Raw genomic sequence first — 15,234 nt, 5'->3', positions numbered from 1 at the left:
TCCCTTATGCATTCGCCTACGACCATAGGCGTGCGTACAGGGGGGGGGGGGGGGCGGCAGCCCCCCCCCCCAATCACCTAAGAGGGGGGGCGCGAAATCTGCCCCGTACATTGACCCTTCTATAACATTTGCTGGCAGGCTAGTTGGTGATGCATAGTTCATGGGTAAAATACAGCACAAACCAGACGATTAACGCAAGGAAGACACGGGACAGTGCTGACATCAACAGAGTTCTCAAGAGCCTCGACCCTTCTAGTCACCTAAGAGGGGGGGGGGGGGCGCAAAATCTGCCCCATACATTGACATAGTAGGTTGGGGGGGTGATGTGATGAACCTTTGCCCCCCCCCCTAATGGGGAACCCTGCGCACGTCTACGCTTACGACGACTCGAAGGCGAAAGCCATCTTTTCTTTTTTATTTTTATCGATGTATTGATCCTCCCCCTGCCCCAACCGAAACCTTTCTGCTCCTAACGTGGCTTTCCAATGCCTCCAAGATAGGAGGCGTTGCAAATATGATTGGAGACTGCCGTAAAAAGAGCCCGTCAAGTACGAGTGGAAGGTCTTTACAGGGATCTGTCGCACGATTCAAGCTTCGCAGAGAGGCGGATGACAAGGGGGCAAGAAGATGCGTCGCTTCGTCAGCACATATGACCTTGAGCCATTTTTTTTTTCTTTTTTGCTTCTAACGCGCACCTTACTTTCGTGTGATCGCGAGCGCACGACTGGGCATGTGGCGGCGTCCCGCCGCTGCCGCGGTAACTGTGCAGCTCATGATGCTCAAATCAGCTAAAGCCCGTGGACTTTGGTTTTATGGCGCTGTTATTTGGGTTGATGGCGTCATTTGTAGGGAGAAGACGCAACGATTTCTAGCCGATTTTTATCATTAATTGTGAATGCCACACCACGCGCTGTGCAGGCGTGTTCTCAACAACTGATCGGCAGCGTCTTCTGACCATGCTGAAGAAGTGTTAGAGGTACCTTTTAACAACGTGTAACACTATATCGCAGGAGCCACAGTAAGCGTCCCAGCCTTCACGCAAGCCTCTAGCCTTCTCTCTACCATGCAAGCCGCAGGAGGTCGTCGTAGTTTGAGTAAAGTTGTGCTGTTGTGTAACACCAATAAAATTTTGAAGGAAAGTAACGCAAAAGTAATGGATTACATTTGCTCAGTTTTCTGGAGCTGTAATTGACGACTGCAATCAGTTACGTTTTAAAGGAAGTAATTGTAGTTGTAATCGGTTACTTCTTTGCTGTAACGTGTAAAGTCAGATATACATTGGTTGACCGACCGGTCTTGGTCGCCTGCGGTCGTGCGTGCCCTATCCCGTGTGTTTAAAGGCGATCAGCAGATGGCTCATAGCTTTGTGTGTGTTGTTCTCTCACCGCAAAGTTTGTGTTGAAGCTCAAGATCGTGATGTGTTGCACCAGTTGCTGCAACACATTGTAAAGGTATGAAGGAAAGAACAGCAGGACGGAAAGGTCTGTCCTGGCATTACCTTTCCCTTCGTGCTGCTTTACCGCTCACACTTTCGCAATAAATTGCGTTGAAGACATACAAAAAGACGATCACTACGCTCGCTGGAGCGGCCGCATTGCATAAAAGAGAACTGCTAGCCTTATTTCTTATAACATTCTAATTAGTTGCTATCGCATTCATTACTTCGCCCTTGCGCCGAAACTGTGGCTTTTTGTGTAATGAATTTTGTTTATTTATTGGCAATACGTAACCAGAAATAAAAACAAGGTGGTCGAAGTGACTCTTTAAGAATACCTAACCTCAGAAAAATAATAACCATGGTAATATTATATGTAAAAGAATTTGTTGGAGAGAAAGTTGAATTCTGCATTTAGAGTTTTAATCTCATTGAGTCTGCTGTAAAAATCTGAATGGCAGGACGTACAATCTTCTTGTCGATGTGTCTCCCCGCGCGACGTCACGGGTTTCAAAACGTATTTATCGTATTCTGGCGCGATTGGCTGAACACAATTACCCCAAACTTTGTATGTTAAATCTATGGCCCCCTCAGAGGACAATGTACTTCATTTTTACCGATTAGGAACTACGCAGACCCTAGTAGGGGCTGTCAAAGCATGTGACGTCACGGCGAATGGTGCGGAAACTTCAAGGTGGTGTCGTACCGACATTTTGTTTTTGCGCGCTTTCTCGCTTACTAAGCGTCTTCTCGCAGCAGGCGTAGTGTTTTTGGTATCCTTAACGCGTACTTTACCAATATGAGGAAAATCGTTTTGCCCTTTAGGGTCCCTTTAACGTCCTTGTCTGTTATGTGCGCGCTGAACACGACCCATAATGAACCTCTGTAGACAGTTTCTTCATGAGCCTTCCTTTGTACCACGATGAGACATCTTTGACCAGGGAATGCCGCTGGAGCCGAAAGCCAACGTTTCGGCAAGAGGACTAGTCTTCGTCAAGGGAGCCAATCGCCTAAAACAAGTCCACTTGCCGAAACGTCGGCTCCAACGGCATTTTATGACCAAATATGCCTCATCGCTTCAAGTCTCCTCTGTCTTGTTTGGATTTATTCCATGATAGGTGGATAGTGCTAGGATTCGACCAACACTTCGTCTTGTCTTCCCTTCCTCATAAACCAATAGAAGTCAGGCGCTCTTCGCTTTTTTTAATTATTTTTTCTATTTCGCATTAGTGATAACCGCACGCTATTATCAAACGCTGTAATAGGGTCTAAAAAGTATCGGGCACCGCTTAGGAATGCTGCAACGGGCCATATTCGTTCGGCAGCATGTCGTATTCTGCCAAACTTTTGTTCGCGACTCCTTCCAGCGAGCCGAGCCCGGACTGTGGCTCTGGGATGGTCGAGTTCGCATTCCTGAAAAACAGATGGAGATACGAAAACGTGCTTAATTAAAACCATCACAGTCGTCCCCAAACTATGCACCGCTTGAATCATCCCTAATTTTCGTTTTCTCTTGTTTGTAAGCTATCGTTCGCTGAGCCAGCGCCTCCGAGGCGTTGGCTGAGCATGAAGTAGCACCGATTGATCCAGTTGGATCTGCATTTGAATTTAGTTGTTTATCTAACCCCCACGTTGGGGATAAAACTGAATTTGCGGGCACACCGTTACTAGGCCGCCTCCGGATATTCTCGGATTCTAAGTATAATGTGTCCCATAGGCGTGCGCAGGGTTCCCCATTAGGGGGGCCAAAGGGTCGTCGCAGCGCCCCCCCCCTTCAAAGTCAATGTATGGGGCAGATTTTGCGCCCCCCCCCTCTTATGTGACTAGAAGGGTCAATGTACGGGGCAGATTTTGCGCCCCCCCCTCTTAGGTGATTAGGGGGGGGGCGACCGCCCCCCTCCCCTGCCCCCCCCCCCCTGTGCGCACGCCTATGATGCGTCCAGCATTTTCGCTTTCAGCTTTAACTGCGCTGCGAGCACCCAACGCGAATACGGTAAATCGCAAACACAGTTTAGTACAGGCGGCGGTGGTTTGCACGACTGTCTAAAATAAGCCTACCAGCGATGTCTGACTGCTTCTCTATTCTGGTAATGACAGGAAACCACAGGCTACTCTTCTCTCGGTCAAACTTTGCTGCGGCTACCCTTATGCAGCGCATCCGAGTGGACTCGAACCAATATTATGGTTTCACAAGGCCGCGGACTAGGGGACAGAGAACTAGGAAAATTGGAGCGACAATGTATTGGTAATGCTGCCTTGCGCAAACACTTGAATTATTCTGTTAGCATTGATTAGTTCGAAACTGAAAGTTTCGGATCATAGTTTATAATTATATGCATAACTGCCGAAGCTCGCATGTCCCATTTTGTGCGTGTCGTTCGGAAGCACCACGTGCAATCACTTCCAGCTCGCGTCATCTTTCCTCCATTCTTCAGCGTTTCAATGCTGCGCCGCGAAACGCGAATAGCACCCGATAATTGCTTTTAAGGCGAAACCTTGAGCGCAAACCCAGGACGGACCACAAAAAATAGATGAGACAAGCACATCAACACTGCTTGTCTCGTGCATTCTTTTAAAACCTATCAAAAGTTATGTACCAGCAGAAGTTTTACTGAACATCCAATTGATTATGCACCTGATCCTCATGCATGCGCAATAGCTGAGTTCACGACGTGCGTTTTAGAAACATTTGTTAAGCAGTGTCTTCCTTCACGACTTAGAACTTGTGACATGGCGCTGATTCATCTGCTGGTTGCTACAACAAGCAGGCAGCTGCGTGAAGCGGCGTCTCCGGTCAGCGCGTCCCGACCTGAATGACAGGCATGTGCTTTAATGCGAAGTTTCAAGCATGTGAATTCATAGTGCCGCTGTCTCGCGCGCGGGAGGCGCGGGCACGTACTGCTTTCTTCGTGGGCGAAGGCGCGCGCTCTGATAATTGGAGGAAAGCTATAGCGTACAAAAAAGGAAAGTCACACGGTCCTTTATGCATTCGCTTAAGACGTCGTGAAGGCGGAAGCCATCTTCCCCTTCTTCTCAGTCAATTTCATTGATAATGTGATTCAGTGCAGTTGTAAAGAATCACACTTGTACTCGACGGTGGCTAATCAAAAATACATTACCTCTGGTACCATGGCAGTACTTCTTGCGTCTTTTATTTCATCAGCCTTTAATGCGTTGGGACACAGTGTCTATTCTCTTAGCAAAGGGTTTCTGGGGAACGAGGGTAAAGCGCGATAAAAAAGGACAGCGTAGACCAGGGGCGTAGCCAAGGGGGGGGGGTTGGGGGGTTCAACCCGCCCCCCCCCGAAATTTTTCAGTTTTGCTGGCGTATATAGGCACGCACACATACAAACGCACGCACGAACATTCATAAAGTAAAAATTTCTGGCTACGCCCCTGGCGTAGACTGTATATGGCGGACAAGCGACAGGCGCTTCGAAACAAGCAGTCAGAAAAAGTGTATACATGAAACTTATAACCGTGGTTGGTTCGGGATAGCTGACGTTTCATGACGAACGAGGCCTTCGCAGTCCACCCTCGTTTATCACGAAACACCGACTAGCCCAAACAACCACCTTTCTGCAGAAGCTTGCGTGCGCCGAACTGCTATGCATCCATATTTGTGCGGCGTGCGTGTGAGTAAGCGCGCTGCCTCTCTCACGTTTCTTCGTCGCCATCGGTCGGCGCTCCGTGCTTCCAGTTGTCTTTAAGAAGGGCCAGAAGGCACGCAGTGGCCGCCAGGGCCGCCACCAGGACCGCGACCCCCATGAGGGTGGTGACCAGTCGCTTCCTGCGGGCTTCGCCCTCGGGAAGCGGCTGGGGCAGGTTGGAAGTGTGCATCAACTTGAGCAGGTCCTTCTTCGCGACCGGCTTGGCCTCCTCTTCGCGAGAACTGCCGACCGTCGTGACCGCCTCGGGAGGAGAGGAACTGACGCTGCTTGAATCCGAGCTGCTCATTGCGGTGGTATCGACGCTGGCGGACTTTCGCCCGCCACGTGACTTGCTGCCACTGGAGGCAGCGACAGGTTTCTTCCTCGCGTGACGACCTGAGATTAGATTCACGAACTACAGTTACGCTTCACTTGGAAGTCACTCCTCCGTCATACGCGCACAGCTCAAGTCGAATGAGGAATTAATAAGACTAATTTTGTAGCTAATCCTTCCGTGCCGTGGTGACGCGTCAGTGAAATCTACAGCGCGTCTCTTGTGCACCATTTTAGGGCGAAGCTCCTTAACGCGGCACCCGTTCGTTCTCGTAGTTGTCGTAGTCGTAGTGCGTAACCAGTCGTAACGCTAGTACCAGATCTTGACCTCCAAGGTGGTGCCGGTGGGAGATTTTTCCTGTGCGTTGTTGAACAATAAAAAAATCGCAGCGTGCGCGTTAACTAAAAGCCAAATTCTTCTGTCTCTCATTCCCCATTAGCAGCCATTGGCATGTTCCAGTAGGAAACGTTAGTAGAAGTAGAAGTGTAAGTGTTAGCTAAAAGCCGACTTCTTCTGTCTCTCATAACCATTAGCAGCCATTGTTTACCTCCAAGGTAGTGCCTGGTGAGATTTCTCCTGTGCGTGATTAAACAATAAAAATTTTGTTCAAAACGCCATTGATTGATGAAATAAACCAACGAAAGACGCCAGATGTTTTCTAAAAGCAAAACGAAAGAACGCCAGATGTTTCTAAAGCAAAACGAAAAGACGCCAGCTGATTAAAGGCCAACTCCGGCGATTTTTCGAGGTCGATGGATCTCAGTGAAATTCGCTGGGTACGTTCCTTTGCACGTTTCCGTCATTTATGCCAAATTACAGGCTTGAGACATGGGCAGATTGTTTGCAAATGAATTTTAAAGATTGTCTGCAAACGCCCTCCTGGCTTCCCAGAATTATTGGCAACATTGCGTCTGTGATGTCAATATTGGCAAGGCGGCGGAGGTGACGCAGCCGAGGGCACCGCTAATTTCGGCGCTTCGGCCGCTACAGCTAGCGTCTGCTGTGCACAAGGCGACAGACAGCGTTGGTTTGGCCGGCGCTTCGCTGGTCGTCCCGGCTGTCGCAGTTTTCATACTCCGCGCCGGCGTGACTGGCATGCCTTGCACGACTTCCGGTTCGTTCGTAACAACGTCTACGTCATACGTAGACAGTACACTCGGTTGGGTTTCGGTTTCGGTGTTGCGCTTTTTTTGCTTATTTAAAATTATTCTCCAATTTGCCGAGTATTTCTGCTATCGGGCCCGTAACAGGAGCGTCTCAGGAACATAAAAGCACCATTACTTCGACATGGCCAAAAAATCGCCGGAGTTGGCCTTTAACGAAAGACGCCAGATGTTTTTTAAAGCAATGGTTTTCTAAACAATGAAAATTCACAGCGTACATGTAAAATTAAAGTGAGCTGCAAGTCGTCATAACTCATCGAACCTTTAGTATAAACGCGCCCGATCTCACGTCGGTGATGATGTACTGGGCAGAATTCACGGAAGATTCACGGTTTACCGATGAACCTCCGCAGCTTCGCCCACTCATCATCATTCACTCCGTGGATATGCTGTGATTTTTTCCTTTTGCTGACCCCTGAGGGCTATTTGTACACCGAGTCCCACAAGCAGTGGCATCTGCAAGCTTTCTCAAGGTCTGTGGGTACACAGGTAAGGGTCATTCCAAGCCAAATGTCCCAGCCATTTTGGCCGCCATCTCAAACGTATTCGAAAAAAATCTTGCTGATTTATTGCATTGACAACAGTGAACTTCTAGAACATGGCGTAGAGAAAGCACTTTTTGGTTACGCTGGACTATTCCAAATTTCTCAGAATGTTGTCTGAGTCATCATGTTTGTCAGAAAATATATTCTGAGACTATCGTTTTTCGTTTCAATACCAAACTTGGTTTGCATATTAAGCAAATGCATATGTGTATGGTGTTCGAAGCTCAATAATGTTACCCAATTTTTCGTCCACACATGCCTCCAGAAATTTTGCCAATATCTTCTGTTTGCATTTTCCCCCTGAGAATATTTCGCTTTGTATGAATATCTGAATAATCAATACTTATACTACAAAAGGTGTATTTTTCGTTAAATATGTTTGCATACCACTGAAGTTTGTAAGTCTTATGAGGGAAAAATTTTTTTAAATGAGAAAAATTCTGGTCCACATTGAAGTTCCCTATTGACAGGAACGGGGAACTTCGACGAGGAAGCTGCCGTACGAAGAAACGTGAAGGTAACCGTCAGTGTGGAACTTCAAAAATTAGTGTCCTCTGGAAGTTCCACGTCATACGCACTGGACATTTTATCTCGAACACCATACTCATCTTCGCGGAAGCGTGTGCTGCACGCACGATAACGAACGAAGGGCTGGTTCCCAATTTATTAGTCAAGCATCTCTCTGCCACGACGTTTTGGAGTGACTCATCCACACTGGGCTCGCTCGAATACATTCGGCAATGTGGCACCGAGCAGTAACTCATGATGTAATAACAGGAAAATGAACTTCCTTGGGGATAAAAGCAAGCGAACTGCGCTGGCGGTCCACGTGATGCCGTTTACTAAGTCACAGCGAGGGCAGCGCCGTTGTCTGCAGTGGTCGCCCTCGAGGCAAATACATTTCTCGCGTGGCCTCCCCGATTATCTACGGCAGGGCGGCGCGCTGCCGGAGGTAATCCCGGAGGCCACAATTTTTTTACAGCGAAAGCTGTTATGAGATCATTTAAACGGCCGTTTTTGGCGCCGTAGTTATCCGCCGCCGCCGCCGCCGGTGTCCGCAACCGCTATCGCACGAATTAAAAAAAAAGGAAATAAGAAAAAAATTTCAGGATGGAACGAGGCTCGAACCTGGGCCCTCTGCGTGGGAACCCAGTGTTCTACCTCAGGGCCATGCCGGTGCTTGAAACTGCGTTGCAAAAAGACCCTATACAGGCTTCATGTCGGAAAGGAACCACATTAACATATTCTACCACAGAACCACGCAGGTCATCCACATTAACATATGTAATGTAGTGTGGTAGAAGAGTAAAATAACAACCAGGCGTCACAAAAACGTGAATTCTGTAACCGGGCGTCACGCAATGCGAATTGCGCGACGAGTGGGTTGTTGAATGCTTCCAACCCATTACAAAAGCCTCTGCGATAATTCTTCATCGTCATCAGCCATGGCATCAACAAGTGCACATAATGCCTATACGGGTGTTTAGCGAGTACCACGGTTCTCCGCAGAATGACGAGAAATTGCATAGTGGCTGCTTCCCTACTTCACAATAATTATGATGATTTATAGCGTAGTGGGTTCCTTGAAAGTGCACTTCTATTGGTTGCCAAGGAAGCCCATGAGGCTCTCATGATCCATTTCCTCGGGGTCTCAATAAAGTTAATTCCCCCTCTCTTTTTCCGTTTCTCCGGTTAACGTATGTTATAAAGCGTGGTGGGATAGTTAAACAACGACCGCGATTCACACAATGTGAATTACGTAACTAGTGGGCCGTTTAAAGCTTCCAACCCATTACAAAGTGCTCAGCCCTAATTCTTCGTCGTCATCAACCATCGCATCAACAAAATGCACATAATGCCTAACAGATGGTACCTCGCTTCTCCGCAGCATAACGAGTAATGTCGTGGCGGGTGCTTCCCAACTTCCAAAAAATTATGATTTGTGGCGTAGTGGGTACGTTCCTAATGTACTTGTATTAGTAACCACAAGAGAGTTTATAACGGGCTCTAGAAATGCCGCTCTTCCAGCTTTCGCTGTGACTGTGCTGCGCTTTCCGAGCAGGCCTGGCGTTTTTTGGTTCAAGCATTAGTTGTCTAATAGATTTCGGACTGCAAGCGTCTTCAAAGCAAACGTGAGACGCGGTCAGCCACCTACCGGCTGCCGTGGATCGCTGCTTCCGGCGACGAACCGCAGCTTTGGCCACAGGAGCGGCGGGTACCACCGGAGGCCGCTGCACCGCTGGTCCCGTCGCCGAAGCTGCGGGAGGAGCTTGAGCGACGAGGTTGGGGGCACTTCCTGTTCCGCCAGCGCCGTGGGCTTGGGGCGCCAAGCAAAACCGCTGAGGGAAGGCGATTCCCGCACCTGGAAATGCATATATAGGAGCGATAGCGAGTGACATTTACACATGGACCCATAGTGGCAAAGTGGCTCTGCAGACGTCCGCCAGGTAATGGTCGTGAAAGAAAGAAAAAATACATATATAATCCAACCGTTTATTGATTGAAGGTGCAAGGGAAAGCGGATTTAGCAGGATGAAAGCTTTTCAGATAACTGAAAGTTTGTCCTGGACCAACACCTTTCTGAGGTATTGGTCCCGAGCGACCCAGGATGTTGGCAGAGAACAGCGCAAGGCCGAATTGATGGGCAACTCGATCGAAGGACACGGACACTAAATGTGACAAATGAGCTCAATCACTGCAGTGCCTGACACGCCAAAGCATCACATGGCTCTCCTGCCCACGCCGTATAGTGGGTGACCGTCAATTAATTTTGACAACGTGGGGTTCATTAGAATAGTGTCACTTTAAACCTCAGAACAAGGACATTTTCACGTTTCGTTCCCGTTTAGAGGCGGCCACCACAGCGCGAACTTTTTCCACAAGAAGCGTTGCTGTCGTGTGCCCGAAAATACGGCGTCTATTATGCGATTGTATTGGCCTGTCAGGCATAATTAAGGTACTACTTTGATGACGCTGTTGCTAATCATTATTCCTCCTCGAGACGACGCACGTGCGAAAGAGGTGCTATTTCGTTCACTCGGCCGGAGTGAACCGGTCAGTGTAGACATACATGTGTGCTAGTGCGTGCGTGTGTGCGTGTGACATTTTCCTTTTTATTTTAGATTACTGGAGTGAATCAGTGAAAATCAAAGTTCGTACTCTGCTCGTTTCCTTTCTCACCTGCGCCCATCAGCATTTCGTGACACTTCTAACTAGTCTCAACCTCCGTATGTCTTTTTAAGGCGTTGGAACTTGAAATAGTTGGTGCCTATTAACAGCCAAAAACAGCGCGAAATTAAGACGTGCAAGAAATACGGGACACGACTTCACGAGGAAATAGCACGACAACCAAACCCGTTATCGTGCTCTTTCCTGCTCACGCACGATGCGTTGGTCGCACGACTGAAATTTCTGTTAAAACCGAAGTTTAGCCCGCCATTCTAAGTCGACTCACCTTTCCACCTTATCACTCCACCAAGTCGGATTTCTTTGTCTTCAAAAGAAAAGAATTACGCATGGTTTCATCTGCATTGCTCATTCTTGAGCATAGTACGAACCACAATGGGCGCGTTAAGTAGCTCGAACGCGCTCTAGTCGGCGCATTGCGCTCTTGTAAACCTAACGGTTCACAAGCGACTTCCGGTGCATGATTACGGAGCGCGGTCTACGCGCTGCAACCCTCAGACGGTGCACGAGGGCGTGCACAAGAGCTCGCGCCTGCGACGGCTTCCGGAAAAGTGACGTATTTCCGACTCTCTCCTCCAATAAATATTACACCATTTCCCGCTAAAGGGGACCATGAGGCGATGCAAAGCCGGAGCACTTGCACGATCGCGTTCCGTTGGCGTTCGTTGGGCATGCTACCGACCTCGCGTCGTGGAACGCGAAGAGAAACGCTACGCGCGTCTTGTCTTCCCTCTAGCCTGGCCGTGAATTCTCACAGGGCGAACGGGGAACGCGGTAGACAGGCACGCGAGAGGGCGGCAGCGTAGGAGAGGAGAGAGTGGGGGAGGGGACGCGCATGCGCAGGGGCTCATCGCGGCATTGCGCAGGAGAGAATTTCCGCATGTCAAGCCCGCGTTTCAGAAGAAGTGTGGAAAGGGGAGGGGAGAAGGGAAGTGGAGAGGGTTATGGGAGAGGGAGAAAGGGGAGAGGAGAAGGGGAGAGGGTATGCGCATGCGCAGTAATGGTGGTCACGCCGCACACCACCACCACCGGATTGAACTCCGCCATAAGATACTTCGCATCCAAAAGTGCGTTCTCCTTCCCCACTCGCAGCTCCCGCGGAAGCAAGATAGCATTCGCCGTGTGACGCTTTCGTGCCCCCGAAAGCAGTAGGCGGAAACCACCGTTAAGCTAAGCTCCGAAGGCGTCGCACTCGAGCGCATTCCAGCGTGTTCCTTTGGAGTTCGGAGCGTGCTAACTTAACGCGCCCATCCTTTTAGTGGCACGAGCAATGAGGGACACTCTTGTTCCTCTTCCAAGAACTTCCGGTCGAGCACTCACTTCCGGTTTTCCGAATATTAAGAAAAAGACAAGAACCCTCACGACCACAAGCCTGGACACCCATCTCCGGGCCATCAAACGCGCTGACGAGATGGCAACCAGGCACGGCCTGACAGCCATCTCCGCTTAGGAAACCGACGGCTTTCCTAATAAAGTTGTTTACTACTTGCAACAATTAAAACCGGTTACGAAATCGATCGTTCTGATTGAAGTTAAGAGTTATATTAGATACACGTGTTATCGGTGGATACGTCTACTTAAGGCCAATTAACTGCAACGAAAATTAACTGATTGAGTTCACTGAAAGAGCGCACGGTTTTCTAGAGAGTAGCTTGGATCGTTGCGCCTCTCTACGTGATCTCTGAGACCCGCTTTGCCAGCGCGACGAAACATTCAGGCAAAGGAATACGCCGGGACACGGGAACGCCGACGTGCGAATGCCAGTGCGAGACACCTGTCAAACGTTAGGGTCGCTTCCCAATATTGTTTTCTCTTTCGATCCTTATGCAATATATTTATACTGACGCGACTACACTTACGTATGCTACATTTGTTATACTTTACGCTCACTGCTAGGGGCGTCGTTTACATAGGATGCGGCCAACATATATTGTTGGCTAATCACGTCGTTTACTTTCGCTACTCAGTCTGAAGCGCACTGACCCCGACTAAAAATGCCGAAACTATATCGATCTTTTTTTACAACGCTGGAAAATGATTTTCTAGCTGTTCCTCTGCCTGTGCAATAGTTGTGCACATGAAAAAGATGTCATAAGGATTATTACTGGTGAATTCAAGGGTATGTCCGGATTCCCTGAACCCTCTTCTCGACCTAAAGATTCGTGTGTACAGCGCCAGCGTAAATATTGCGAAAAACAAAAAAAAAATCTTTTTTTCACAGCTGTTCTTGTTCTGGCGGTCTGGAGAGACAAGAAAGGATGGATGATTATCGAAGATAATTATATTATTTACTCGTCATTCCCTATCGGTGCCCATAGGACCAACCAGCAGACTTTAATATAGTTTTATTCCTTTCCTATCCAGCCGAAAACTGATATAGAGCGGCACTACTGCTATTTCCATATCCCTGAAGAAATCAATTGCGTCGAGGTCCACAACACACAAGTAAAACGGCATGCTTGAATGCCAATAGCTGTTTAAAACAAATGGCCGCTGTGGAATGCTCACTAGATTGTGAATAGCAATCATTATTCATAGTAGGTACCCGTGTAGTCTTTAATACCCGTGCCACACAGGCACAAGAAATGACATTCAGTAGTTACGGCATTGAGTTCCTGAATGACATTTTTTTTCGGCCGAGCTGCCACACGTCTAAACTTAATGGCATCTGACCTGATGATGTCAATAACAGTGACTTTTGAAATCGGCAATCTTAGGGCAATAATAAAAAATAAACACTCATTTTAACAACTCTACTCTGCGTTCACGAATAATTAAATATAGAAGTAAGTATATTATGGTGCCATTAGCTTGAACTTGTTCCTGTCTTTCACAACATTGCAAGCAACCATAGCAACTTCGGCCATTGCATGTTGAATCCGAAGCCTAGAATCCGGCATGGCGCCTGTCATGTCGAAGCCATTGCAATTCTGAAGTGAATTTCGCTATAGTGCAACTTGTAAATAACATCCTATGTGCTAAATGTCATGCTTAAAATATTTTGGCACGATAGATGCTCTTTTAAATGTTTTATGTGCACTGCACTAGCAAGCTTTGGCGTCAAGAGTGGACATTTCTAATGAGTTCAAGCGAAGGCATTAGCTGACGAATGACATTAAAACAAATGCCATTTGATTTTCCCGTTTGGCACCGCACAAATTGCATTAAATCTTAAGGCATTAGGAAGTTAATGCCATTTTCTATGCCCGTGTGGCCCGGGTGGATATCAATCTATATTTAAAAGGTTTTACCTGCGCCTGAATAATTGATCGTTATAGCACGCGGTCACCTGCCCACAGCCGCCTGGCGCTGATGGTCCCTACCTTTGACCGCAGCTGCGGGCGGAACCTGACCAGCGCTCGGATCTGCGGGTACCGCTGCAGTAACACCGGTTTGGTCGGGAGGGAGGAAGCAGTAATGCGGAGGGAAGTACAGTCCCTCAGTGTGGAAGGGGATTCCCACATTGGGACCGATGGCGGCGCCTTGCGCGTAAGCGGGACCAGCAGGGGACGCTGGACCGTTGGCCACGAGCGACACCGGCGGCTCGTTGGGGACTGCGGCCACTGGTACGTTTGTCGCTGCAGTACCTGCGTAAGAACGACAGTAATATCAATGATAGCTCATGATCTTATATTCATGATCTTATATTCAAAAGCTGCAGCAAGAAAATGAAGCACCAGCATATGTTACGCTCGTTGAAGAAGAGATACCCAGATTAAACAGGCAACAATGCGACGGATCATGAGATCTAAATATAAAATTCAGTTGCGTCGGATACCGTTACGCAGTTCGTAATTTTAAAAAGCAGACTGACATTATGGTAAGAAAGACACCTTTTCTCTCGTGTGCATTGAAACAATCAAGTTCTCCGGCTTTACCTGCTATTGGCCGCGAAATCGAGCGGAGCCGCCACCTGGCGGCTTCTGACTGAACCGCGCCTAGTGTGGATTGCTCCATGTGTAGTCTGCTAGCCACGTTGTGTTTGCATGTGCACGTACGTCATGCAGGTCCTCAAAAGGCGGTTTGTTCCGTTGCGTTAGTGCAACTTAAACCGCTCGTACGTATGCCTAACGCGACGTAAAGAAGCATTTCGCCTTGATCGGCAGTATATGTACTGCAATAAGATCAATGACTGCACTTGTCAAGAGTGCTGTGTGTGGTCGTCGTATACCCTCCGTTCACGAGAGTTACATCAGTGTAGGTGCCGCTCTGTGGTTCAAGCGCATAGCAAAGTGCACTTGGCGTTGCCCTAAAGATGAGAAGTATTAAATCTCATGTGAATATAGCCTTTTAGCGGCTCAGTGGTAAAAAAAAGGGCTCTCATGCACTTGAGGGTTGTGGTTAGGTGTATAACTTCGGGACTGTCGTTTGTAGGTTACGCGACGAGCTTTAGTTGTCTATGGTCCTGGTCCCACTGCACAGAAATATTTCTGTCAAGTCACGTCTGACACTTCGGTACTTAAATTGTCCCCTAAAAAGAACAGAAAATGGAATGTACGGAAATCGCAAAACTGAGTTGTCTTGCGCAATTTTAACATGTGGCGAAATTTATACAAAAACACCCGCATACTTAGATTAAGTTACGCGTTAAAAAGCCCCGATGGTCAAAATTAATCCAAACGGCGTACTTTACATTTATGTCGTAGTAATTTCACGCGAAGCCACATCTTCTTTGCTTTACATTATCTTGAACGTTTGTGTTGCGTTGTAATAGATTGACGGAAGGCAGTGGACATTATTCGCGTGAAAAAACGTACTTTTGTCCCTTGAAATAACCGGGCTTTGTTCCATTACTGTCGAGCAAGTAATTAATCGAAGAAAGTTCAATGCTTTACAGTTACCTTTGTGTACTTTTGCTGGAATAAAAACAAGCGTGTGCGTGTTAAACGCTTCTGTAGCGCTAAAGCGCTGTCAGCCACGT

The 15,234-nt window shown here is 48.0% G+C and overlaps 1 protein-coding gene across 1 annotated transcript; it reads right to left on the bottom strand.

Moving 5' to 3' along the window:
- Positions 1 to 2,707: 2,707 nt before the first annotated feature.
- LOC119374255 (mucin-1-like) lies at positions 2,708 to 15,104 on the bottom strand. The gene is made up of 5 exons (XM_037644332.2): positions 15,071 to 15,104; positions 13,637 to 13,900; positions 9,283 to 9,489; positions 5,097 to 5,481; positions 2,708 to 2,848 (listed from the first exon to the last, which is right to left on the bottom strand). The coding sequence occupies exons 1-5, from the start codon at positions 15,102 to 15,104 to the stop codon at positions 2,725 to 2,727; spliced, it is 1,014 nt and encodes a 337-aa protein (XP_037500260.1). The 3' UTR covers positions 2,708 to 2,724.
- Between the last annotated feature and the right edge of the window lie 130 nt (positions 15,105 to 15,234).

Source organism: Rhipicephalus sanguineus, chromosome 11, assembly GCF_013339695.2.
Source record: "Rhipicephalus sanguineus isolate Rsan-2018 chromosome 11, BIME_Rsan_1.4, whole genome shotgun sequence".
Taxonomy (NCBI): Eukaryota; Metazoa; Arthropoda; class Arachnida; order Ixodida; family Ixodidae; genus Rhipicephalus; species Rhipicephalus sanguineus.
This window is presented reverse-complemented; position numbering and strand designations above follow the sequence as displayed.

Coding starts and splice junctions, on each gene's coding strand:
- LOC119374255 (XM_037644332.2), bottom strand. CDS start 15,104: ATGGAACAAAGCCCGGTTATTTCAAGGGACAAAA. Junction 13,901..15,070: donor GGTTATTTCAAGGGACAAAA/GTACGTTTTTTC, acceptor GTTCTTACGCAG/GTACTGCAGCGACAAACGTA. Junction 9,490..13,636: donor GCCCGCAGCTGCGGTCAAAG/GTAGGGACCATC, acceptor ATGCATTTCCAG/GTGCGGGAATCGCCTTCCCT.